The sequence below is a fragment of the Budorcas taxicolor genome, chromosome 18 (genome assembly GCF_023091745.1).
Source record: "Budorcas taxicolor isolate Tak-1 chromosome 18, Takin1.1, whole genome shotgun sequence".
Lineage (NCBI taxonomy): Eukaryota > Metazoa > Chordata > Mammalia > Artiodactyla > Bovidae > Budorcas > Budorcas taxicolor.
The window spans coordinates 36141465-36165473 of NC_068927.1; the positions used below are offsets into that span (position 1 = coordinate 36141465).

A 24009-nucleotide genomic window follows, 5' to 3' on the forward strand; every position below is an offset into this window, starting at 1 on the left:
AGGCCTCTCCTCTTGCTAGGGCCCTTCATTGTCCTGGTACCTGCTGTGGGCCTGTCTCCTGAATGCCCCTGGGAACTCTGACCCTTGGACATCTTGGTCAGAGGGGATATGGATGGGGGTACTGGAGTCCCTGGGATAAGGCATATGCTGTGGCTGAGTTCCCTCTCTGAGTCTGCCTGTGACATGCCTGTTGTGTGCTCCACAGCCACAAGGGTGGCTGCATCATTCTGAGAGAAGAGGCTGTTGTCATGGAATCCAGGGTGAGCGTCACCATGACATTTGAGGCAGGGAGATTTAGGGAGGCTTGCATCTAAGTCCTGAGTCACTGTGGCACCTGGGGGTAATTAAAGGAGATGAGGCTGAGTCCCCCATTCCCCTGGACCATGGCCCCTGAATCTCTCACAGCCTGACTCATTGCATGGCTCAAACCTGGACCCAGCCCCTCCCCCAGCCTTCTCAGCCCTCCCAGCCCTCTAGCTCTCCTCATCTTCCCTGTTCTCTTGACCCTCCAGCCTACCTCCTGCCCCCACTCCATGTCCCCCATAGATCCAAGGAGTCCTGGGGGGACGGGCCCAGCGATGCTAGGGAAGGGAAAGAAGAGAAGAGCAGGGGTGGGTTCCTGGCACGCTTTTACCACACAGACTAGTGTTTAACACACACACACACACACACACACACACACACACACTCATGTGCACACAGGCACACACGGACTCCTAACGCAGTGACTGGGCCACCATGGGGTCTCCAAGCTCAGTCTCCTGGAACTAGCTCTCAGATAGGCCTCCTCACCCCTCAGTCCTCTGGGTCCTCACACGTTCCTGAGACCCTCTCATTAGAAACATGTTATCCCACAGCAGTAGGACGTTCGGAGGTGAGATCAGAGAAAGAACTTCTGCCCTGAGGCCTAAGCTAGTCTTGAGATGAGTCTTGGTGGGTGTGAGTGGGTTTGGAGGAGGGGTTGTCTCTGAGGTCCCAAGATCGTTTTTTTCTTTGTGAGCAAAGGGCCAGACTGACCTCTGGGTCTCTTGCTTCAAGAGCCCTAATCTCTGGGTCTGGAAAAAGTTTAAAAATATCCTCATGTTTACATTCTTTCCAAGCCCGCCTCCCAGTGCTCAGTGCTGGGTCCCTTTGATCTGGCCCTGTGCCTCTGGAAGGGGCCTGGGAGAGGGAGACCATGAGCTCCCCACCAGGGTGGACCCCACAACTCTCTCCAGACCAGTCCGAACCCCGTGAGAACCCTCAGCAGCACCCAGAGAGAGCCTTGGAGCTGGCGAGGAGCCAAGGCTGGAAGGGATGTCTCGCCCAGGGTCACCCAGCAGGGCTTCATGGGAGCAAGAGTTGGAGTCCTTCTCCACACTCCCTTCCAAAAGCCCGGGCCTCGCAGGGCCCCTGGGGAGGGTGTCAGAATCTGTGACTGTAGGCGTCTGAGGTGAGCCCCACCCCAACCCACAGTCCACAGACCAGGGAAAACCATGTAGATAGAGCTCCTGCTATGTACCCACCATTGTTCTACACACGTTTTTTCTTCAGGGATTACCTTGTGTAGTCCTCTCAACAACTCTATTTGAGTGACACCCATTTTATCGACAAGAACACTGAGGCTCAGAAAAGTAGAGAGACCCCCCCCCCTCCCCCGCCCGGGAACACACAGCAGGGAGGAGGCAGAGCACGAATCACGTGTCCTTCTGCCCACACTGAGCCACCAGTTACCCCCCACCCCCGTCAGCCTTGCCCTTGCAGGGTCCAAGCCCCGCCTGCAGGGTGAGCTCACTGATCTACCACCGAGCCCCCAAAAGAGCGCCAGTTTCTGTTTCTCTCCCTCAGAGGGCCAGGGGAAGCCACGCCCCTCCACGCCCCGCCCTTCCCTCTATAGAAGGAGCTGAGAATGGCAGGAGAGACTTATGTCTACAGGTGCTCAGGAAAATGGAGCCCTTGTTGTCGGGGGTTGTGGACCCTGTTGTCAGCCCCACAGTCAGAAAGTGCTCTGAGGTCTAGAGGCTTCAGACCTCGTATTGAGGCAGATGCCCTCTTGAGCCCTGGTGTCCTGTCAGCCACCCTTTCCTTTGTGGGGGCTCCACCTACCTGCTTACCAACCGATATAGCCATCCACTTATTCACACACCCATCTGTCTATCTGCCTGTCTACCCATTCATCTTCGGCCCACCCTCCCACCCACCATCCATTCATCCACTCACCCACCTATCAACCTATCTACCTATCCAGAACCAGGACCCAGAAAGCAGCTAATTCCCGGGGCCCAGCTCAGCTGCTGCATCCCCTTGAACGGATGAACTTGGGAAGGCTTCTCCACCTCTTTGGGATTTACTTTTCCAACCTGATAAGAAGTTGCTGGTCTGGCTGATCCCTAAAGCCCTTCTGGGGGAATCTCATGGGTGCAGAGACCTGCTGAGGGCTGTGGACACTGCTGGAGAGGTAACACAAACCTTGACCACCCTGCTTCTAAGACTCCCAGTTGCAGCCCTTAATTTTCCTGACCTTCAAATTCCTTCACTGGAAAAATAGGGCCAATAAACCCATCCTCTCACATTGATGGAAAGATTCACTGAGATATGCTTTCGAAGAGCTTTGTACCTTGAAGGCTTCTGAGTAGATGCAGGTCAAGCAGAGGATCCTAGGAGATGGGCAGGAAGCTCTGCTTGGACCTTATTGTCAGCAGAGCCTCCCATGAGGTGGGGGTGGGAGGGATGACATGGGTCCAGAGTGGCTAGGATCAGCTTCAGAGTCCATCCTTGGGCTGGGGATCCTGGCTGAGTTTCCCAGGCTCCCCCAAGCCCTCCAGGATGCCTGCCCCATATCTCTTGGCTGTGCTTGGCCTCCATCCCACAGAATCTGCCAGGAGTAAGGAGATTATCTCCTAAAAATAGGGCCTGGGCTCCACTGAGATTGTTTTTCTCCTTTCCCCATGATTTACCATCATCAGCTCAGGGTGCCTGGGACAACAAGTCCCATCCCAGAGACCACTGGGATGAAGGCATGGGGGATCAGTATGTGTCTTGGGTCAGTCAAAGGGTCAGGGATGAGAGGTCAGCCTGGAGATGGGGTCAGGGCTTAGCACCAGGCTGTGGCTTAATCTCAGGCCAGGGGAAAGGGTTCTCACCTGGGGCAGGGGCAAGGTGAGCCACGAGGGTTCCTATTTCACCCCAGTGGTGTCCATCTGAGTAATTCTCTGATTATTTGCAGACTCCTCATCAGCCTGAGTGTAAAACTCAAAGGTGCCTTGGGGCCAAGGGCAGAGAGACCCATCCCCAGCCTTACCTCTCCTTTCCAGCAGCATAGGGCCCTCACCATTCCTACCCAGACCCCTGCTGAAACTTGGGGACCTCTGCCCACCCCTGCATGCAGGTGATTCACATATAGGGACGTGAGTGTCCTCATACATGTGTACAGGACATGGACTCACAAGTTGCCTTCCAAGAGCACCTGTGAGTCCATGTCACTCTCAAGGACACCCTCCTCAACCATTGCCTGGACAGTTAACCCATCCAGAGTCTACAGCCAGTGGTCTCCGAATGCCCAGAGAAATGACCCATTTGTCTCCAGCCTCAAGATCTCATGTCTTTCCCCACACCCCAGGCTCGTTCCTCAAGCCTTGAGACCCTTTCTGTGCAGCAGGAGATGGGGAAGGGATGAAGGAGCAGGTGGACTTGAATGATGCACATGCAAATGGACACTTGGACATGGACACTTGGTTCCTGAGAACCCAAGGCCGGTTCTCTGAGGCTTTATTATTGGACAGACATGAGCCATCTGAAGTGGTTCCACAGGCACTTGAGTCAGTGTGCAGGCCCCACAGACATGTCCAGTGATGTTTCCTCCCTCCTAAGGCAAGTGAAGGGGCTTCTTGCCTTGTCTCGGCCTCGTGGATCTGGAGTGCTGGGCCATTTCCCAGTGGATTCTGATGCAGCCAGATGCCAAGTTCCCAGCAGGGGCTGCCTGGACCATTTAAACTGCCACCTTCAGGGGCACACTGTCTACTGGCTGATCCAGGTCCTTCTTCCTCGCCAGGGTCAAGTGGGTGAAGATGAGGATGAGGAAGATGCCTGAGGAGCCAGAGAGGGATAGATCACCCCTCAGAAAGGGCAGTAGGACCTGTCTATCCCTGGGGACTCCTTGCTATTGGAATTGATTTAATGAGGAAGCAGTTTCCTAAATAGCATCTCTGAAGGTGAACTGGATATGACTCTGTGGTCCTGGTGCCTGAAGGAGCATGACTGGCTCATCTAGCCCTCACCAGGCACCCATCCCCTTGAGGCTGCCCCAGAACGCCCCAGCCTCCAAGGTCCCCTTCTCTGGGGAACAGAGAAGGGGTCGTTTGGGAGCCAGTGGGTTGTCCCCATGGACCTCTGAGAGGAAGGCACATTGTAGCAATGTCCTAGCACCAGTAAAGAAAACCAGCCAGGAAAAAAAAAATATTTAGGGCGCTAAAGGAACAAAGGGGATGGAAAGAGAGGCTTGAACTGAAGGAATTAGGCTGGAAAGAGTGAGCTCTGCCACACGCTGGCTGTGTAAACTCCAAGTTACTTAACCTCTCTGAGCATCAGTGACCTCACCTGGAAAAGCGGGGAAATGCCAGCATCACAAGGTTGTGGGAGGATTCAACTCAATAAACCTGTGCTTGGCTGATACACAGTTAAGGTGTAACAGTGTAACAGTAAATGCTGTTATCAGTGAGAATGGGGTGCACAGAGTCAGACACAATTGAAGCAACTTAGCAGCAGCAGCATGGTATGGGGAGGCAAGAGCATAATGATTACGAGAGTTGGGGAGGTTTCTTCTCAGCGCTGGGGGGCACCATGGGAACAGGGGCACTGTTTATCTGGAGGCTGTGGCTCTGACTACCATTGCCCTCCCCCATGCAGGAGCCCAGCCTCCGTTACCTATTGCTATCAGGGTGCCCACGAGAATGCCCACCGCCGACAGCTTCGTGGGCATGCCCTTCATGCGGCCCACCTTGCGCATGCACTGCCCCTCCACGTTGCAACGACACACGATCACTGAGGACAGGCAGAGGAGGGTCAGGGCAGTGGGGGAGGGCTCCCAGCTTCTCAGTGCCTTTAGCCCAGCCCAGCTAGGTTGTGCTTCTGTGCCTGTGTACGTGTTCATGGGTGTGGGGGTGGGATGCAAGCTCCTTTGTGCATGTGCCTGCGTGCACTGGGCTCCGCGTGCCCAGCCACACATGTGCAGGTGTGCACAGGTATATGCGGTCCACATGAGCCTGCAGACACGTTGCCCAGTCCCTCCCCCTTGGTCCCAGTGACTTCCTCAGAAACTGCATGCCCCTGACCTTGGCCACACCCCAGCCCGGCCTCACCTCGGACCTGGATATGCCATATCTGGTTATTGTGGCTGACAGCTATGGGGACTACGTGTTCGCGAGGCTCCACCCAATGCAGGCCCAAGGTGAGGTAGGCATGGGACCCTGTTGGGACCATAAGCAGCGATCAGAGTCACCAGGCTGCTCCCCCCAGGCCCGGCCCCACCCTCACCGGGAAAGGTGTCTCGCTTCCAAAAGCCCCGCCCCGCCTTGGCCCCGCCCCCGCCTTGGCCACCGCCTCCCCGCTCTCCGCGGCACGCACCATTGAGAGCCCGGAGACGCCAGTCCCGCTGCACCGTGGGGTTGGGACCAAGCGCAAAGCTGAAGGGACCATGTCCACCAGCCCGATCAGAGTCCTCCCTGGGGCCACTGACAACCACGCCATGGTCCTGGCGGGGTGTGCATAGGTGTCGGGAGGGCACGGGAGCCAGCGTCGGGGTTGGGGCAGGAAGGGCCTTCAGGAAGTGGATCACAAGGGTCGCAGAGGTGCTCAGCGTTGGTTCATCTGCAGAGGAGGCAGTACTGGGGTGGCTCGGCCCCTTGTGGGGCGGTGGGGTGAATTCAGGGTCCCTGGGCTGGTCCCCTTCCCCACAGTCCATCTTCTCACCCCGCTGAGCCCCTTTTGTGCCCCTCCTTCCCCTCCCCCTCCACCTCTCCATCCCAGCATCTCCACGCTAGTCTCTTCCTCACAATGCTCTTCACCCCTTCACCATGCAAACACCTGCCAGGCCTTTCTGTGCCTTTTTGGATGGAAAGCTTGCCTCATCCCCCACCCCCACCCCTGGCCCTGGAGCCAGGGCGCAACAATGCAGAAATGCCCTGCCTGTACATGAGCTCACCCCTGCTGGTCTGTCTTGCATCACAGGACAGCCCAGCTCAGAGCTGAAACCTGACATCCCGCCCCAGGCCAGCTCTTCATCCCGTCAACATGGTGTTTGGAGTTCTCCCCACCTGACCTCATCCAAGCTCACCTCCTGGCACGCCTCCCGAGGAGAGCCCCTGGCCCTTATCTGCCCCCTTACCTCCTGCCCAGCACCAAACCCTTTCCTCCCAGTTTGTGTCTAAAGCTGACACCCTAAGAGGCAGCCCCCCCAACCGCCCCAGGGCTGAGGTTGGGGGATTACAAGTGTCTGGCGAGGACGATGGTGGCGGGGCAGAGGCCAGGCATTCTCAGAGAAGGACACTGTACCCAGCTCCTTGTCCCTCCCTCCTGCCTGGGGGCAGAGTGGATGCCAGCAAGGGGCCTGGGGAGGAGGCTTGGTCCTGCCCATCTGTCTGTCTGAGGCTCTCTCACCCTCGCAGGGGTCCCCACCATAGGCTGGCCATACCTGCATCCTGGGCCTCTATGAGCACTGTGTACATGTCCCCAGGCTGGGCGCCCTGCAGGGGCCGGGCTGTGTGCACCTCCCCGGAGATCTCCTTGATGCAGAGCCAGCCCTCGGAGTCATTGACCAGGGAGAACCTGAGGCCCAAAGAAAATGGGCAGGGAGGCAGTGACCGCATATGGGGTCTTGCCTAGAGACCTCCAGGGCCATGTGACCTGCCTGAGTCCCACATTCCCTCTGTGACTTGAAGGCAGCAGCAGCATCCATCTGTCTCCCGCTTAAGGGACTTGTTGGGATGGGGCGGGGCTTAAACCACTGACACTGAGGCTGAGAGAGGGACCACACTAGAGCCTGTGGGGCTCTAGACTTAATTCCACTGTTCCCAGGTCAGCCCACAAAGGGCCAAGAATGGAGCTAGAGGCCTGGGAACAGCACCCAGTGCTGCAGTCTGGGTGGGTGGCAGGAAGAGGGCCCGGTATACAGGATGGAATGAGGAGGCATCATCTGAGCTCTCAAGGGGTCCCAGCACCCCTTCTCCCTTCTACCCTGGTGCCCCCAAGAGTCACAACCTGCATATTAGCCAATGATTTGAGGAACTTTCCAGGTTATAAATAATGTGAGTTCCCTCTGAGGTCTGGGGGTCATCCCCAAGGAACAGAGGAGGTCCAGTCTAGGTAGGGGTCTGGGCTCCTGGCTTACCTGAGGGGACTGCTCAGGGGGTCTGAGGGCTGGACGGTCAGCAGGAGGGAGCCGGCAGGGGTGCTGATGGGCACGCTGGCCTCATAGCTCTCCTGGTCCAGCTGAGGAGGCGGCACCACCCTTTCCACCAGCACAGTCACAGTGGCTGTGGCTCCTGGGCCTGGGCCTGGCCCCACCAGCTCTTCCACGTTCCGCACCACCACCACCAACTTGTGGCTCGGAACTGCCTCATAGCTGAGGTTCTGGAACCAGACGGACCTGGGTTACTGTGTGGGCCAAGGCATGGCGCCCTCATGCATGAATGCATGTGTGTATGTGTGCACCCCTTCTCCAACCCTAGCTCCTTACTTTAAGGAGTCGCAGCTGGACATGACCGGAGTCTGGCTCCCAGTCCAGGCTGAAGGTCCCCTCCTCATCCCCTGCCTCGATGGCAAAGTCCATGAGGCGGAAGGCAGGCTCGAGGTCAGCATCAGTGGCCGTGAGTGTGGTCACCAGAGTCCCAGGCTCTGCATCCTCAGGGAGACTTACAGGCTCAATCTGGGGAGATGGCGAGAGGCTGTGAGCCCACCATTACTGCCTTCTGAAGGGGTCCTTCCCTGTGCCCGCTTACCTGGGAAGTGGTGAACTCAGGGGCATGGTCATTGATGTCTGTAATGGTGACTGGTATTTCACAGGTGCTGCTGAGACCTGAGACAGAGGAGGGCATGTTGGGGAGGCCAGGGTGGGAGCTGAGGGGTCAGGGAACCCCTGTAACCATTGGGGCACTTACCACCATCTGTTCCTCCTAGGTCCATGGCCAGCACCTGAAGCAGGATGTTCTGGCCAGCTTGGAGCTGGGCAGCCCCCAGGGTCACGCTCCCCGAGGAGGAGTCCAGCTCGAAGGCTCTCAGTTCTGCCGGCTCCTCAGGCTCAGGGCTCAGTAGCTGATACACAACATGGGAATTGGGGGAACTGGGGGCATCGGCGTCCTCTGCTGAAACCTTAGCCACCTTGGTGCCTGCGAAGATGACACTCACCTTGGTGGGACCACAGCCAAGCCTGGAGGCCTTACCCCCCTACTCTTCTTTGTGTATGTGTGTGTGTTGGGTCGGACGTTGATATAGGGGCCTGGGGCTGGCTGGCCCCACAGCACAGGAGAGTCACGTGGCGTAGTTCACAGGGACTTTACCACTACCCAACCCCCTAACAGGGCCCATAGCCCACCTGGGGGGCTGAGCTCCGGGATGCTGACCGAGGGGCCTTGTCGGGGGCAGACGGGTGCATTGTCATTCTCATCTGTCACCACCACCTGCAGCTCCAGTGGTTCCGCGTAGTCCTTGCTGTGGGTGTTCTGAGCCCGCACCTGGAGCAGGTACTGTAGTGGGCAGTGGGAGGGCTTCAGGTGAAGACCAGGGTCTTCTCTTCTGGCGGACCGCTCCAGTTCTTCTGCCTCAGTGCTTGTGGAGGATGTGACACCCCCAGAAGCCCTCTGACCAGGGACCAAACACCCCTCTGCCTGTCCTGGCTCCCCTTTCATCTCACCTCAGCCTGGGCTTCTCGGTCCAGCTCCTGGGTCACGTAGAGTTTCCCCTCTGTGTCCACATCAAAGGGTCCCTGGGGCTGGCTCTCCAGGTGATAATGTACATTCCCCCCATTCCAGTGGACCTGGGAGGGGGACACAGAATGAGGGGCAGGAATAGCCCATGTTATCCCTTATGTTCCAACTGTTCACGGTTTAGGGAGCCTGCGCCCCAACTGCCATGTGACTCCAGGCAAGCGACTGTCCTCTCGGGAGTCCAGGTAGGGTCCTTTTGCTCAGAGCGGTTGTTGTGGCAACTCTGTGGTGGCCTTGCCCTGGTTCAAGCCTGGATCCGGCCCAAAGTGTCTGAATGACCAGATTGTTTTATTCTCTGCCCTCTGGGACTGAGCCTGACCCCAGGGCATTCCTCGAGGAGGCCTGAGACATTCCTGGCCTAGGTGACAATCCCCATGGCAGCAAGGAGGTAGCAGCTGTTCTGTGAAGAAGCCTGGGGTGAGGTCAGAGCACAGAGCTCAGGGCCTGGTCCTTTAAGCACTCATTGCATCATGGAAGCTGATGGGGACAGAGGAGAGGGGAGCGTAGTTAAAGGTGGAGCAGGAGTCAAGGTCAAGTTGGGCCCCAGATCCAAACCCCAAATCTCCACAAGACTCAGGCCCAGCTGCACCATCCATGGAGTTATTTCAGCTGTAACAGCTATTTACTCACCTGGGCAATGTGGTGTGGGTATGGGACTTGGAGATTCTCTGCCAGGTGGACAGGATCTAGCGGCACCCAGGTGTTCTCCACTATAGAGACATCTATGGTGGCTGTGGCCTGGTGGCCCGAAGCCTGGTCACCCATGTCCTTGACCTGTACCAACAGCTGGTAGTACCCCTCCAGAGCCTTGTCTAGGCTGGCGCTCCCTAGAAGGGGAAGGCAGTCAGCTGGTCAGGGGGCCAGGGCATCCTTCTCAGCAAGGAACCAAACAAAGCCAAGTACATGGCAGGTGTTCAGGATACTCTCTTGGCCAAGAGATGAGAGGGACCTGTAGCACCACTGTGAGCACCCAGCCTGGACTTGACAGTCTGCAGAATCACTTGCACATCTGTCCACACAATGAAAGGTGGATTCGTGGATGGCCAGGATAAGGGGATACATGGGTGGATATGTAGATGAGTGAATGACTGGTTGGATAAATGGACAGTTGACTAGATGGATGGATGGAGGCTAGCTAGATGGGGATTTGGACCTGTGGATGGATGGTTGGGTAGATGGACTATGTATGTGGTTGGGTGGTAGATGGGTGAATGAGAAAGCTGTATGACTGACTTCTTTTTCTCTTCCCAATTTGTTTCTTTGGTCTGAACTTCTAGGTCCGAGTCTCTCTTGCCATCCATCCCAAGGTCTCTCAGCAGTGTTCTGGGCCAGAACCCCTCAGGTCTCTCCTACCCTTGCCTCTTAGGCCCAGGTTTGTAAATGTAGGCACTTCCAGTCACATGCATGCTTAGTTGCTCAGTTGTGTCCAACTCTTTGTGACCCCATGAACTGTAGCCCACCAGACTCCACTGTCTGTGGGATTCTCCAGGCAAGAATATTGGAGTGGGTTGCAATTCCCTTCTCCAGGGGATCTTCCCAACCCAGGGATCAAACCTGGTCCTCCTGCATTGCAGGCGGATTCTTTACCACTGAACCACCTGCTTCCAGGCACACCATTTCTTAACTCTCCATGCATGGTCCTGGCTCCACACATGATTTTGCCTTGCTACCCTCCCCAGCTGCAATACTCTTTCCTACTCTTTTATCTCTTGAGCTGCAAACCCATCCTACAGCTCAGATGAAACCCAGCTCTTCCCGTTCCTCCCTTTTCACACTGAGCTCAGGCTCACCCTCAGGGCTCAGAGCCAGAGCACCCAGCCGAGGTTCCAGCTGGAACATATCTGAAGCAGGCTGGGCTGGGGCCTGGTTCAGGATGTGGAACCGAAGATCCGAGTTGGCTGTGCCTGGCTCATCCCCATCAGAAGCCTCCAGGAAGAAGAAGGGGACACCTGGGAGTATGGAGAGAGTTTACCATTAGGGGCGAAGGCATGGGGAGAGCCTCCCATGCTTCGCCTATCTCTCCCTGGTTCTTCCTTCCATACCCATCATCATATCAGGACTCTGAAGGTGTGCCATGACTCTTCACCCCACTGCACAGATGAGTAAACTGAGGCCTAGAGTAGATGGAACTCACCTGTGGACACTCAGTTGGGTGGGGGGTGCAGATGAGACAGAAATGGGACCCTGTTGCCCTGTCCCTATGCCATCTCTCTGGCCATCTGTTTCCTGTGTTCTCCCATCGGTGCCCACCTGACCTTGCTGTGAGCTCACTGCTTTGGGCACTCACCCAGCCTAGTACCCCGGCTCAGCTGAACTTTGTAGGTGGCCTGGGAGAAGTGGGGCACCTGGTCATTCTCATCCTTCACACGCACACGCACAGGCTGCGGGCCCCACAGGACGTGTCTGTCCTCGGTCTCCAGGGTGACCTGACAAGAAGGAGTGGTCAGAGCCCCACCCACCCCAGGCGACTTCCCCTTCCCCCAGCCCAGCCGTACCTGTAGCTGGTACTCTGCCTGTTCCTCCCGGTCCAGGACTCTGGTCACCAGCAGGAAGCCAGATTCTGGGTCCACAGCAAAGGGGCCCTCCCCTGCCACTCCTGCATCTCCTGACAGCACAACCTGGCCCTCAGTCTCCTCACGGGGCAACGGCAGCTGGTGGAGGAAGAACAGAGGTGAAGGGAGCCGGGGGTGAGTCTGGGGGATGCCCCTTCCACCCAATAGCCCTGTTTTTTAATATGGGGAAACTGAGGCTCAGAGAGGGCTTGCACTTGCCCAATGTCACAAAGCCAGTAAGGAACAAGATGGACATTCAAAGCCAAAGCTCTTCCCCCCTGTGTTGGGTGCTCCGTTATATTCTCTGCCTTACTTTCTGAAACTTGAAACCCCTCCTCCATCACTTCATCTTTTAATTAACTAATTAATTTTTATGTTTTAAAATTTGGGGGCCATGCTGTGCAGCCTCTGGGATTTTTAGTTCCTTGATCAGGGATTGAACCTGGGGCCCCGGCAGTGACAGCACTGAGTCCTAACTACTGGACCGCCAGAGAAGTCCCCCTCCTTCCATTTAAAGCTCTACTTCTGAAATGAAGCTCTTACTAGCCATTCACACTATACCATATATTCTCTAGAAAGCTAGAGCAATGAAGAGAAAGGGAGGCTGGAGGTAGGGGAAGCAGGACCTGGGGAGGGCAGCCTACCCAGTCAGCTCTCAGACTCACCTTCGTCAAGTACAAAGGGAAATTTCCACCATAGTTTTCCGGGACTTCGACATACAGCTCTGCAGGCTGGGTTCTAGGGAGAGCCTGTGGAGGGATTCTCAACACGTCACCAAGCTGTACCTTCCTCCCATGGGTGCTACGACCCGACAGAGAAGGGGAATTTCTACCCCTTCCCTGGGCCTGGTCATACTTTATCCCTCCGCCCCCTGGCCTTTGACCTCCTAACCCCATGACAGGCCTAGAGCCACATCCCCCAGACACTACCATCCATAGTCAGTGCAACTGGTCCAGATGGAGTAGGGGGTGAAGGTGCAACCCCCAAGGCCAGGATCTGAGGGCAAGGAGAGGGCCTGACTCACCTGGGGGACCAAGAAGCAAAGTAGCCAGAGCCAGGCAGCGACCATGGTCAGGATGGGCCTGTAAGGATCCAGCCCCGGTTGGTGGGCAGAGGGTCCCTCCCATAACCCTCCCTCTAGAAAGTGTTCCTCACCCTTTCCCACTGAGTCCCAGGCCGCAGCTTCCCCAGGCCCCACGGGGCACAACGGCCCCTCCTCCTTCAGCTGGACTAGGGGGCAGGCAGGCAGGCCTCCTCCTGTGCCCTGTCTTGTGCTGCCCCAGCAGTTCTCAGAGCAGCCCTGCCCCCCACCACTTGGACGCTGCCCGCTCCCCTCCCACCCCCTCCCTCCCCGGCCCGAGCCTACTGCATACACATAGCCGGGCTTCACAACAGACTGGCCTCCTCTTCCTCTGCTTTGAGGGGCATGTCGCTCCCCATCGCCTGCAGCGCAGTGTCTGGCTCCTTGGCCAGGCCCACCAAGAGCCCCAGGCCCAGCTGCGCTGCATCTCTTGGTTCTTGTGCCCACAAGGATCGCCACAGGGAGCTTCAACTCCAGACTTCTGTCTCCTTCCCACCATAGCCTCCCCAGCTCGTGGATCCCAAAGTACTCATTTCCCAGCAGTCTCCCTGAATCACCAAAGTTTGAAGCTAGAAAGACCCTGATGACACTGAGGGCCACCTCCTGTGGTCGCCTCACATCGTAGGCAAGGCCTGAAGGGCAAGAGCTGACCAAGGTCACAGAGGATTTGACCACGGGAGAATTCTTCCTGAAACAGAGGACTCGGGGCTCAGGGTCTCCAAGACTGTTCTACTCCCACTGTTATCCTGCAGACATAGAGCCCTCACAGGACAGGATCCCTGCCCTCACCTCAGTGTTTTCCAGCTCTTAGCACGGCGCTGGGCACGCAGAGCGCGGACAGCCACACCAATCCCCCCGGGAAGTCTTCCCTGGACGACAGGGCGTGTTTCTCCCTCCCCTGCCACCAACCCCCGCCTCAGCCCTGACACCGACCCAGGTCCCAGGTCCCAGGTCCCAGGCTCTCACCCGCCGATGCCCGAGGCTGGCTTCCCTTGGTCCAGCTGCCAGGTGAGAGGAGTCTTTCTACAGGAGTGCTGGCCAGGCCGAACTGGGTGGAACAGGGCAGGGCAGACACTTGAGCAGGTAGGCGGGCCAGCCACGCTTGCTCAGGAGTGGAAAACACCCCTGGGCCCACAGCAGCAGGCCTGACCCTGCCCAGCCCCTCAAGTTACTCATTGACTTTGAAAAGTTGGAGGCTGCTCAGCATCCATGACCGCCAACCCCAGGAGGTGGGGAGATCTTCGACCTGGCGCTTGTCCCACCCCTACACAGCTCAGTGGATACTTCTCAGCCCCCTGGATTTGGACATGACCCTTTTTCCAGTGGCTCCAGACTTGCTCCCACTTCTCCCCCTTATGCACCAGTGTCTGCAGCTCCACCTTGGTCCACGCTATTCCTTTTTCCTGGAATGCCCTTCTCACTCCTTCATCTGTCTTCTGATCACCTGCTCAGGCTTCAGCACTCAGCTCAAATAGTCCTTGCTCCCAGGAAAGCTCCCCTGGGCTCCCAGGTTTGTTCGGGGCTCTCTCGTGGTGATACTTCATTCCTACCCATGCCCCCATGCCATAGAGATAGCGCTATCTCTATCAACACAAGGAGGGCACCAGCTTGTTCCATCACTCAGAGACCCTCCGGGGCAAGACTCAGGGACCCAGTAATTAATGACCTGGTCCTTGCCTGGCCCTGGCAGCTCCCAACTGACTTGTGGAACTAAGATAAGGAGCTGGAGGTGCCATGCGCAGGATAGGGGAGTGGTGCATGACCTGAACCAGATATTCGGAGCTCCAGACCACCCACCAGTGTGACCAGTGGGCAGGGATAGGAGGACAGCAGCCCATGAGAACCCCTGAGGCTCCCTAGGTGCTCACACTAGCCCCTGGACACAGACAGGGCTGGGACAATGGACTGTCTCATGCCTTTGAGAGGAGAGAGGAGTTTGAGCCAGTTCAGGTGACCTTGAGGGAGTTGCAGGGCTGACGGGAGGCCCTTCCCCCACTGGTGTAGCCTAGAAAAGTCGGGAGAAGCTCCTAGGGCCTGAGTGTGTGGAGTGGTGGGAAGAGGGTGGGAAAGGTCAGGGATCTTGGTCTCCAATCTTTCCTGTGGTTTCCTTGGAGTCCTTCCCATTGCATATCTGGTTAATTTCTCTCAGGCTAGAAGGCTGGATCAGGACCCCTCAGCTGACCCCAACTTTGTCCATCACAAGCTGAGTTCCTGCCTCCAGGTCAGTTGGGCACCCCAGCCTGGAGCAGTGCAGCGTGGGAATGTTGAAAGGGTCTCACGTGTATTAAGACCACGTGAGAGGGGTCTCCAGCTATGTGCCTGGCACTACTCTAAGCAGGTACCGTCATTATTCCACCCATTCCATTCTGAAAAGGGCATTGTGCCCATGTCACATACTGGAGCACAGAGAAGTTGAATGACTTGCCCAGGGTCACACAGCCAACAAGTGACAGAGCTCGGAAGGTCTGGAGTCTTCTTCAGGCCTCAGCACTTCCACCTGCTCTGAGGAAACCATGCCCGCCTTTGCCTTGGTGAAGTACGCTGAGACTGGGAGTGGGACTGCAGCTTTGAGCTGCCTTGGGGGGCATGTGGGTTCGTCACGGGGATCACACGCCTGAGGAACGGCTTTCAAACCTCCACCTCCTATTGAACAACCGCAGTCAGAGTTCTAACCAAGTTCTGAGGGCTCCCAGGAGCCCTGAGAAAATTGACTAATATAGAAATATCTGGATCCCGGCCTGGAACCTTCTCAGAAACCATCCCCAGCCTTGCCCCTGCCTGCCTCTGGGCTCCCAGTCCCCACTCAGCCACTTCTGCCCGTGGGGCCCCAGGTAAGTGCTTCGTCCCCCATCTGCCATTGTTGAATGGGAATGCTCACTCCTGAAACCATGATGGTAAATCCAAGCTGGCACCTGTGCCCAGAAGGCTCCCCTTCCAAGGTGTGGGCGGTGGGGAGATACACACCTCCACTTATCAGCAAAGATGCACACGTTTACACGAGAATGTAAGGCCTCTCATTCCAGGCAAGGAGGGCCCCAGGGACCTGCTCCTACATTAGGCAATGCCGAGCATGGAGTCCTCTGGTGTGGCCACTCTGTGGGGAGAATGGCCCTCCCTGTCCCCCCACCACTTCCTGCCTAGCAACCCAGCCTCTGCCAGGAGGTGGGAAGCCACACTGAGTCAAGTCCCCCTGAGCGTGCCTTCCTTGTGCATGCATGTGTGCTAAGTCGCTTCAGTCGTGTTTGACCTTTGTGACCCTGTAAACTGTAGCCTGTCAGGCTCCTCTGTTCATGGGATTCTCCAGGCAAGAATACTGGAGTGGGTTGCCATGCTCTCCTCCAGGGGATCTTCCCCACCCAGAGATCAAACTGGCATCTCCTGTAGCTCCTGCATTGCAGGCAGATTCATTACCACTGAGCCACTGGGGAGGTCCTGTGCCTTCCTCACCCCAGCCTTAACAAACCAGCTGCCTCCTTCTCCAGCCAGGGAGTCTCTGAAGTCTTCCTCAGTCACACCACCTTAGCAGATTTCCAGCCTCTCAGGAGGGATCAGGGCAGAGACAACCACCCAGGAGCCAGACCCAGGAATCTTGTTTGGCCATGACACCCGGGGGCAGAACGTGTCTCTCGGGCAGCCTCAATTTCCTTTACATACAGTGTCTGTTAGTTGCTCAGTAATGTCCGAATCTCAGGCTCCTCTGTCCATGGGATTCTCCAGGCAAGGATACTGGTATGGATTTGCAGTGATTGAACCCTTGATCAGCTGGGCAATGCCAGGCCCCAGTACAGAAGAATCTGAATAATAGGTTGGGTGAGATTCATGTCTCTTCCTGCTGCTTGGACCCCCACCCCCCCACCCTGTTACCCCTGCAACCAGACCACAATCCACACCTGCCCCTTGAACGCAGCTGGGCACAAACATTAGAACAGTTAAGGCCACAAACTGGGGTGGGGCAGTGAGCCCCCTTCCTGAACTTAAGGAAACTTTCCTGTTCCTACAGCCCCCAGAATCAAAGGAAACACAGAGTCACCAGCCCTGGCCTATCGGGAAATAGTCTTTATTACAAAAATCTGCATGTAAACAAATAGCCACTGCACTGAACAGCCTCCCTCCAGGGCATGCACACCAGGGTGTAGGGAAAGGCAGAGTCCTCTCCCCACTCACAGGCCTGTCCCCAAGGGCTGGCTGGGGTCAGCCTGCTGCTTGGGATGCACACGGGCCAGCACAGGCATCTCAGTGGGCCCAGCCCTCGACGGCCACTGGGAGCCGCCTCCCTGGGCAGCACTGTCTGTCTGTCTGTCCATGACTGTGAGGTGGGGGACACCCAGAGTCTGAGCCAGCTCTGAGGCACCTTGGGCGGTTGGCTGGGCCAGCCCACCAATCAGCCCATCTGTCTGCACAATACAGCGAGTGCCCCAGGGTCTAGAGCACCGACAGGTCATGGCAGGACTTGGACTTGGCACGCATGGCCATCTTGCGGCTGTTTCGAGCGACGATGCGGCCCAGGAAGCGCTTCGCCTTCTTGCCCAGGCTCTCTCGCCGCCGGGTACCCGCTTGCCGACGCGCGTTGGCCTCTTTGCTGTCCCTGCGCAGGCGTATCTGACGCACAACACCCTCGAACAGCGCCTGGACGTTGTGATGCAGCGCAGCCGACGTCTCGATGAACTTGCAGTCAAAGACAACGGCGCAGGCCCGGCCCTCTGGTATGTGTGGCAGGGGTGGAGGGTGGGGGACAGGCACACATCAGTAAGCAAAAGGTGAGTGGGTGAGAAGCCCACTCCAACCCTGGCCACACCTTGGCAGCTATCCGTGGGGAAGGGGAAAGGAGTCCTGGATCCTCCCCAGGAACACAATGAACCCCGGCTCATGTACGGAGGGGCCCTGGCATCACTGGGTCACCCAGCTGTAAAGCTTGCCCATGTTTAAGGAGCTCACAGAGGCCCACACAAGGAGACTCATTTATCAAAATAATTTGAAGTTTGATATTTAAACAGTAGAGCTGTAGTAGTCAATGCAGAAAAATGACAGCTTTGTTGGACAGCATGGTGTTTTATGGCTTGCCGTTATATCATGATGAATGACGGGGAATGGGGGGAGGACCTCATCAAGTCACTGCTGGTTCTTCTGTGGGGTTCAGGTCTGGGGGTCACAAAGGATGCTGAGCCCAATGTTGGGGGAGGGGTTCATTCCAGGGTCAAGACTATGCAGAGACTGGACTGGGCCTGGAATCCAGGCTCTGGCCTCCTGGCCTGAGTCCCTGAACTCTCCTCACCCCTCATCAGCCAGGCCAGGGACAAAGAGGACAAAAAAGGAGGGCTCTGAGATGGTCTAGCAGCTTTTATCTCCTCTTGTGCATCTGGTCCCTTCCCCAGCACTCAGGACTCGGGAGACCTGTGGGAGGGCAGAAGCTCTCCCCCTATCTCCCTGAGTTTTCTTCCTGGACATTTTTAGCCACTGATGATCCCTAGGGACTTGAGCTGAGTCAAGACTGAGTGGACCACAGCGCAGCCAGGATCGCCCTCCCTTTCCAACCCAGCTCCCTGCTCACCGTCCAAGGAGACCTCTCGAGAGCGCACCAGGTCGCTCTTGTTGCCCACTAGGATGATGGGCACGTCGTCGGTCTGCCGCACCCGCCGCAGCTGGACCCGTAGCTCTGAGGCCTTCTCGAAGCTTCCCTTGTCAGTCACTGAGTACACAATGACATATGCATCTCCCATGGCCAGGCAGTGGCCGGGTAGCCAGCGACCCCCATCCTAGGGGACACAGACACATATTTACCCAATCGTCCTCACGCCCCAGCTACAACGCTGTCATTCCCAGCAGGTCCCTACCCCCAGCTCACCCCTCTCACCCAGCCCTGGGTCTCAGCCTGCATCCTACCTGCTCCCAAATGTCATAGACCATGAGTGACGCCTCTTCTCCGTCCACCATGATGGAGCGGTCATATGTGTGCCCTGGGCAGGAGACCAGCAGTCAGGTTAGTTGTTGGCTGCCACAACCGGCCCCCCCCACCCCAATGCATCAGGTGTCCTATTCTGGCTACACCCTTCAACTCCTCCCCAAAGCCCCCCAACCTTCTCCTCCACCAATAGATGCTATATAGTAACAGAAATGACAGGGCCGAGAAATGGGAGGGGGGGCGGGTGAAGGGCATGATGTGCCAGGCCCCCACCTAGCTACCCCTTCCCCAAGCGAGCAATGTCCTGGGTGGCCATTCCTGGGCTCCCTGCCCTTCTGTTCCCTGAGACCCAGGATAGTTTTGATCACAGTGGCCCGAGTTAGAACAGACAGCCCCTGGGGACCTTGGTTACCTAGGACTCCTCTCCTAGACTCTCCTGGTTGTGTTCTCCCCGGTCCTGGCAGGGAGGGCTATCCTGTCCTCACACTACAGAACAATTAAACATATTACCTGGGTCTTCTACTGCAAGCACTTCTTTCTCTACTAAAGGCTAGGGTACCTTCCCCCTTAGTTTCCCCATCTGTGAAAGGGGGAGGCAGACGCGATGCTCAAAGCACCTTCAGAATTCCGTTGGTATTTGCTGCTTTTAACCCTGATCCCCAGTCCTGCAGCCCCCAGTCCTAATCCTGTGTTCGCCCCTCCCTCGAACAGTCCCTCTCAGTCCCTCACCTGCGGCTTCCGCTTCAGGCCCGTCCTCTACACCTCCGAAGATGCGCGCCAGAGCGCTCTTGCCCACGCCAGGCGCCCCCAGCAGCAGCACCTTGTAAACGCTCTCGTCTGAATCGCTTCCTCCCGAGCTGAGCGAGTCGGAGGAGCCCTCGGGCCAGTCCAGCCTCGGACCCTGGGCCCCTGTCCCGGCTTCGGCCGTTGTCAGAGCGCCCGGAGACAGCGCCGCCTGCAGGTCGCGCTCGTCCACCGGCATGCTCCGGCGGTGCAGCGGGAGCGCGGGGCCCCAAGGTGTGCTGCCCCGACGGCGATCGCGTTCCCGGCCCCCGCCGCGGTTCCCGTTGGCTCCGCTGCCGCCGCCGTTCAGAGTCATTCCGTCGGACGCCGTCTGGGGAACGGGAATCCGGATGGCCACGTGAGCCGCGGTGGACATGGAGTAGGAGGCTGGACCCGGGACACGCCTGCCTGACCACGGGTCAGGAAAGATGCTCGGGGTATAGGACCTGCCGCGGAAGGTCTCTGCGCCCTGACAAGTGACCCACCCTCCTGGCTCGTCCATCTCAGACGGTGAGACCACCCCCACCCCGTTCTGCCAGGACACTCACCCACTCAGACACGGTGAGGACTAGGTAGGTACCAGGCTCGGATACAGTCCACCCGTAGACCCAGGCGCGACCACTCGACCAGCCGCAGCCGCCGCCTTCTCAGTCCGTACTGGGCTCAGGCGCCAGAGTTGCCTATTTAAGCCTCTGCCCGCCCCCGCCCCCACCCCACCCCCGCGCTCGCCCCCGTCTGCGCGGTGCGGGGGCTGACGTGTCCGTCTCCCTCCCCCGAGGGGAATCCCCCACCCTCCTCCTAGGACCTCACACCCACCCAGCCCTCGCCTTACTCTCTAGGGTGGGGCTGGGGCAGACCCCGCAGACAAAAGCCCAGTCTGAGTGTGTGTGTGTGTGTGTGTGTGAGAGAGAGAGAGAGAGACAGACAGACAGACAGACAGACAGAGAATTGGGGGTGGGTGGAGGGCAGGTAAAGAAGAAGGAGAGGGCGTATGTGAATGGTACGAGGAGGAGGGGGACAGAGGTGGAGAGTGCCATCACGGGTTGGGGGGCGGGCAAGGCCGGAAGAAGCCCCATCAGCCCAGTGGGCCAAGTCCCCACTAGGAAAGACTTAGGTCTGGCCCTTTAAAAGTGATTTCTCCCTTCCCTCTCTCCCAGTCCTGGCCTGTTGCCCAAGCAAGCAGACCAGTTACAGGTCCACAGACTTCACCCTTCACTGCCCATGACACCCATTTATTTTGGGGCCCTAAATCCAAGCTTCTAACCTCAACCCCAGGTCCTTCCCACTCTCAAACCTGCCCTTGGGAGTTGACGATTCTACCTGATGAGCCTTCCCTTTGAGATGAGGGTTAGTGACACCTGAGCCCCCAAGGGGACCCTTAGAGGCCTGTGGGGAAGGGGTGGGGAAGGGAGGCCCTCTGGCAGTGTGGGGCAGGTAGAGGTGCAAGCTTGAACCTTGAAGAGGGAATGTGGGCCCAGAGAAGGAAAAGGTTGGACTCAGCACCACCTCCCCCTCAGCACCCTCCAGGCAGCTGCCAGCAACTCTGCTAAAAATACCTGCTCATTGGGCTCCTGGCCTGGAGGTTGCCCAACGTTAGGGAAATCCTGGCAGGCAGGTGTCAGAGACCAGCAGGAGCGGATAGGGGTGGGACTAGACCGGATCAGGTCTGGTTCCAGTCATTCTGAGTCTTCAATGTCTCCTTCCTTCCCTTTAGTCTCAGACTGGGCCTATAATTCAAGGCACACTCGGGGTCTGGAGGTTCATAGTTATAGAGCATGGATGGGATCGGGCTTCCCAGGTGGCTCAGTGATAAAGAATCCGCCTACAATTCAGGAGACCAGGTTCAATCCCTAGGCTGGGAAGAACCCTAGGGATTGGGAAGAAGGAACTGGTAACCTGCTCCAGTATTCTTCCCTGGGAAATCTCATGGACAGAAGAGCCTGGCGGGCTGCTGTCCATGAGGTCGCAAAGAGTCAGACACGACTTAGCAACTGAGTGTGCAGGCACACATGGATGGGGTCAGGCGGTTGGGAATGGGACAGCCACCATTTGGTGCCACCACTGCCCAGAGATCAGCCCCTCCTCAGACCCAGGGAGGATGCTGGGGCCAGAGGAGAGGAGATGTAATGGAGAGACTTGGTTTCTAGTCCTAAATCTGTCCTCAGGGTCCTAGGTTTTGCTTCTCTCCCAGCTTCTATTATTCTATCCCAGCCCCTCTATTATTGCCTTGCTCATGTTTGGGGTGTGTGAGGACTTGGGGGCAGGCAAGCTGTGAGGTACTTTGTGGCAGGGACCTCCTATTAGACTGACGTTTGATTTCGAGGGGTGTGATGGGGGTGGGGGGCACCCATTCAGGGCTCAGGTGACATCACGAATGGATGGATCCTAGTGGGCTGCTGTAGGTTGTCATGGAGACCGGGGTCAGGACTCTCTGGCTGCTGCGTCAGTTTCCTTGGGAACATCTGAAATGGCCTTGGAATGAGCAGGGCCTGGTTAGGTAAGTGTTAGAGAGTTCACACAGGCCCCTCTAGTTCTTGACGTCCTCAAAGCAAGCAAGGCCTGAACTGAGGGGTGGTCTATCCATTTGTGTCCTTCACATGGCTTGGGGGGTCTTGGAGGACTGGGCAACCCCATGTTGCCTCTAGCTTCCTGGACCAGGTCCAGTGGGAAGACGGAGTCATGGGTTGAGCATCCTGTCAAAGAACAAGTCTTGGGACTTCCCTGGTGGTCCAGTGGTTAAGACTGCACTTTCAACGCAGGGGGCATGGGTTTGATCTTTGGTCAGGGAACTAAGATCCCACCATGCCATGCAGTGTAGCCAAAACAAACAAACAAACAACAGAAGTCCTAAGAGCCAGAAAACCACTTTCCGTCAGGAGTCCCAGCTGGGCTGCTCACGGCCCCTCCTAACCACCTTACACATGACCTTGCTGCTGACAAGAGCCCCTGGATGTCCAACAGAGGGTGGGTGTTGGGGGGGTAGCTGTGGTCATGTAAGGAATTAGGGCTGGGTTTCCCCTCTGATAATCTAAGCTCTTGACCTCAGCAGTGTTTCCTCATTGCCAAGGGAACTGCATCCACACTGGGCCACTCAGGCCCCAAGCATTCCCCAACATGCATCAGTATGGCCAGGGGCCCCAGGAACCATACCAGGACATGCCCTTGAAACACCCCCAATTCTCCGTCATCTCAGTTCTCTGGGCTGAGCTTGGCTGCCTAAGAAGAACAGACCGACACAAGAACACCCTCAGGATAGCCTGCCCTTCAAATCCCACCTCTGCCCATTTAGTTTAGCTGAGCCTCAGTTCCCTCCTGTGTAGAACAGGAATAACGCCTACATGACGGTGGTTATAAGATATGAATAATCTTGAGGACTTCCCTGGTGGTCCCGTGGTTAAGACCATGCTTCCAATGCAGGGAGTACAGTTTCGATCCCTGGTTGGAGAACTAAGATCCCACCTGCTGTATGGTGCAGCCAAAAAAGAAAAAAAAAAGGTATAAATAACATGAAATTCAGAGGTAAACTGGTTGGCATGTGTCTGGCATATAGTAATATCGATATCTCAGTATGAACACTTCTATTATCGCCCTTGGTTGGACAGGACAGGCTGAGCGGCTCTGTGGGCCCGCTCCTGCTGCTACTCTCCTGCTCCTGCTCCATTCTGTCCACAACAGTGGTCTGCCCAGGACAGCGGCAGGTACAGATACTTCTCCCCTCTCCCCACTACCCACGTGCTCTCTGTGGGACCCTATGCCCTTCCTCTTCCTCGGAGAGCAAAATGCTGCAAAGGGAACTTGGCTGGATATCGGTGTCCCCACCCCTCCTCACACCACAGCTCTCATGCCCCAGTTCCTCTGTTCTGTTCTAAGGCCCAATTCATTCATTCATTTCACTGACCTGTACTAAGTACCTAACTGTATGCCAGGCCTTTGCGCTTTGGGCAGGATGATGAGCAAAAACGGACAGACCTGGGCATGTTCATATGTGTCCTCTAATCCTTGGGTTGGTCTCACTTAGCTATGATTTGTTGTTCCCATTTTGTAGACATGGTAACCAAGGCCTGAGAAGTCATAGGCCAGAAACAGCACAGCCAGACACACCTGGTGGAGGGCTTCAGGGACCTGAGACTTCATTCCCCCCCTCACCCCCCCACCCCACCCCCCATCCCCATGTTCGCAGATAGCAGCTGGGATTCCAGAAAGTTACTCATGCACTAGTCCAGTATTCACAAATGGTGTCACTGCAGGCAGCTGGGGGCCAGGCCCAGATGAGTCAAAACTGAAAAGGGGATATCTGATATGCTGGCTGGCTGGATGTGAGCAGCTTGGTGTCCCTCATCCACTGTGGCCTGGCTGCCAGGAGGGCCAGCTGAATGACTCAGTGACACCTGTCTCCCCTGTGACCCCCCCACCCCCAGCTGAACAGAGACACCACAGATCTTAGACAGATCTGGGCTGTCACTGCAGAGGTACACAGGCGGTGAAATCTACAGCTGGGTACTGGTGGTTGGGAAGCCTCCTTGGGGCCTGAGGGACCCTGGGTGGTTGGTCACCTGCCTCTCTTGGAGCACTGAGCTGCCTCATCTGTGGAAATGGGAGGGTGGGTACTCTGCCTGGAAGGTCACTTGAAATGGTCCTAGATCCACTTGCAATCCCCTCAGAGCAGTCCTAAGCTGTTGTCACCATTTCCCACATCACACATGAAGAAACTGGGTGACGTGGACTGATGGCTCCACC

General features: G+C 56.9%; 2 protein-coding genes across 3 annotated transcripts; both read right to left on the reverse strand.

The window, feature by feature from the left end:
- Positions 1 to 3746: 3746 nt before the first annotated feature.
- Positions 3747 to 16317, reverse strand: CDH16 (cadherin 16). The gene is made up of 19 exons (XM_052656209.1): positions 16245 to 16317; positions 13557 to 13638; positions 12534 to 12591; positions 12175 to 12258; positions 11453 to 11608; positions 11245 to 11383; positions 10748 to 10906; positions 9588 to 9784; positions 8885 to 9007; positions 8567 to 8717; positions 8133 to 8360; positions 7974 to 8050; positions 7712 to 7900; positions 7364 to 7605; positions 6668 to 6801; positions 5602 to 5844; positions 5337 to 5444; positions 4903 to 5019; positions 3747 to 4065 (listed from the first exon to the last, which is right to left on the reverse strand). Exons 3-19 carry the CDS (start codon positions 12576 to 12578, stop codon positions 3968 to 3970), a joined length of 2490 nt encoding a protein of 829 aa, XP_052512169.1. The 5' UTR covers positions 12579 to 12591; positions 13557 to 13638; positions 16245 to 16317; the 3' UTR covers positions 3747 to 3967.
- Positions 16318 to 16626: 309 nt separating this feature from the next.
- Positions 16627 to 19956, reverse strand: RRAD (RRAD, Ras related glycolysis inhibitor and calcium channel regulator). Of its 2 annotated transcripts, none has more exons than XM_052655376.1 (5): positions 19821 to 19956; positions 19219 to 19603; positions 18471 to 18544; positions 18139 to 18343; positions 16627 to 17290 (listed from the first exon to the last, which is right to left on the reverse strand). In XM_052655376.1, the coding sequence occupies exons 2-5, from the start codon at positions 19586 to 19588 to the stop codon at positions 17013 to 17015; spliced, it is 927 nt and encodes a 308-aa protein (XP_052511336.1). In that variant the 5' UTR covers positions 19589 to 19603; positions 19821 to 19956; the 3' UTR covers positions 16627 to 17012. The 2 variants fall into 2 exon arrangements, with proteins under 2 accessions (XP_052511336.1, XP_052511335.1); XM_052655375.1 differs by having other exon boundaries at positions 19219 to 19680; positions 19821 to 19922.
- Between the last annotated feature and the right edge of the window lie 4053 nt (positions 19957 to 24009).

Excerpts from the sequence above, each read along its gene's own strand:
- RRAD (XM_052655375.1), bottom strand. The coding sequence starts at position 19,648 with ATGTCCACCGCGGCTCACGTGGCCATCCGGATTCCCGTTCCCCAGACG. Across the intron at positions 18,545-19,218 it reads GCCTGAAGCGGAAGCCGCAG|GGCACACATATGACCGCTCC; the intron begins GTGAGGGACTGA and ends TCTCCTGCCCAG. Across the intron at positions 18,344-18,470 it reads TCTATGACATTTGGGAGCAG|GATGGGGGTCGCTGGCTACC; the intron begins GTAGGATGCAGG and ends TGTGTCCCCTAG.
- CDH16 (XM_052656209.1), bottom strand. The coding sequence starts at position 12,578 with ATGGTCGCTGCCTGGCTCTGGCTACTTTGCTTCTTGGTCCCCCAG. Across the intron at positions 11,609-12,174 it reads TCCCTTTGTACTTGACGAAG|CTGCCGTTGCCCCGTGAGGA; the intron begins GTGAGTCTGAGA and ends TTCCTCCACCAG. Across the intron at positions 8,718-8,884 it reads ACCGAGAAGCCCAGGCTGAG|TACCTGCTCCAGGTGCGGGC; the intron begins GTGAGATGAAAG and ends TGCCCACTACAG.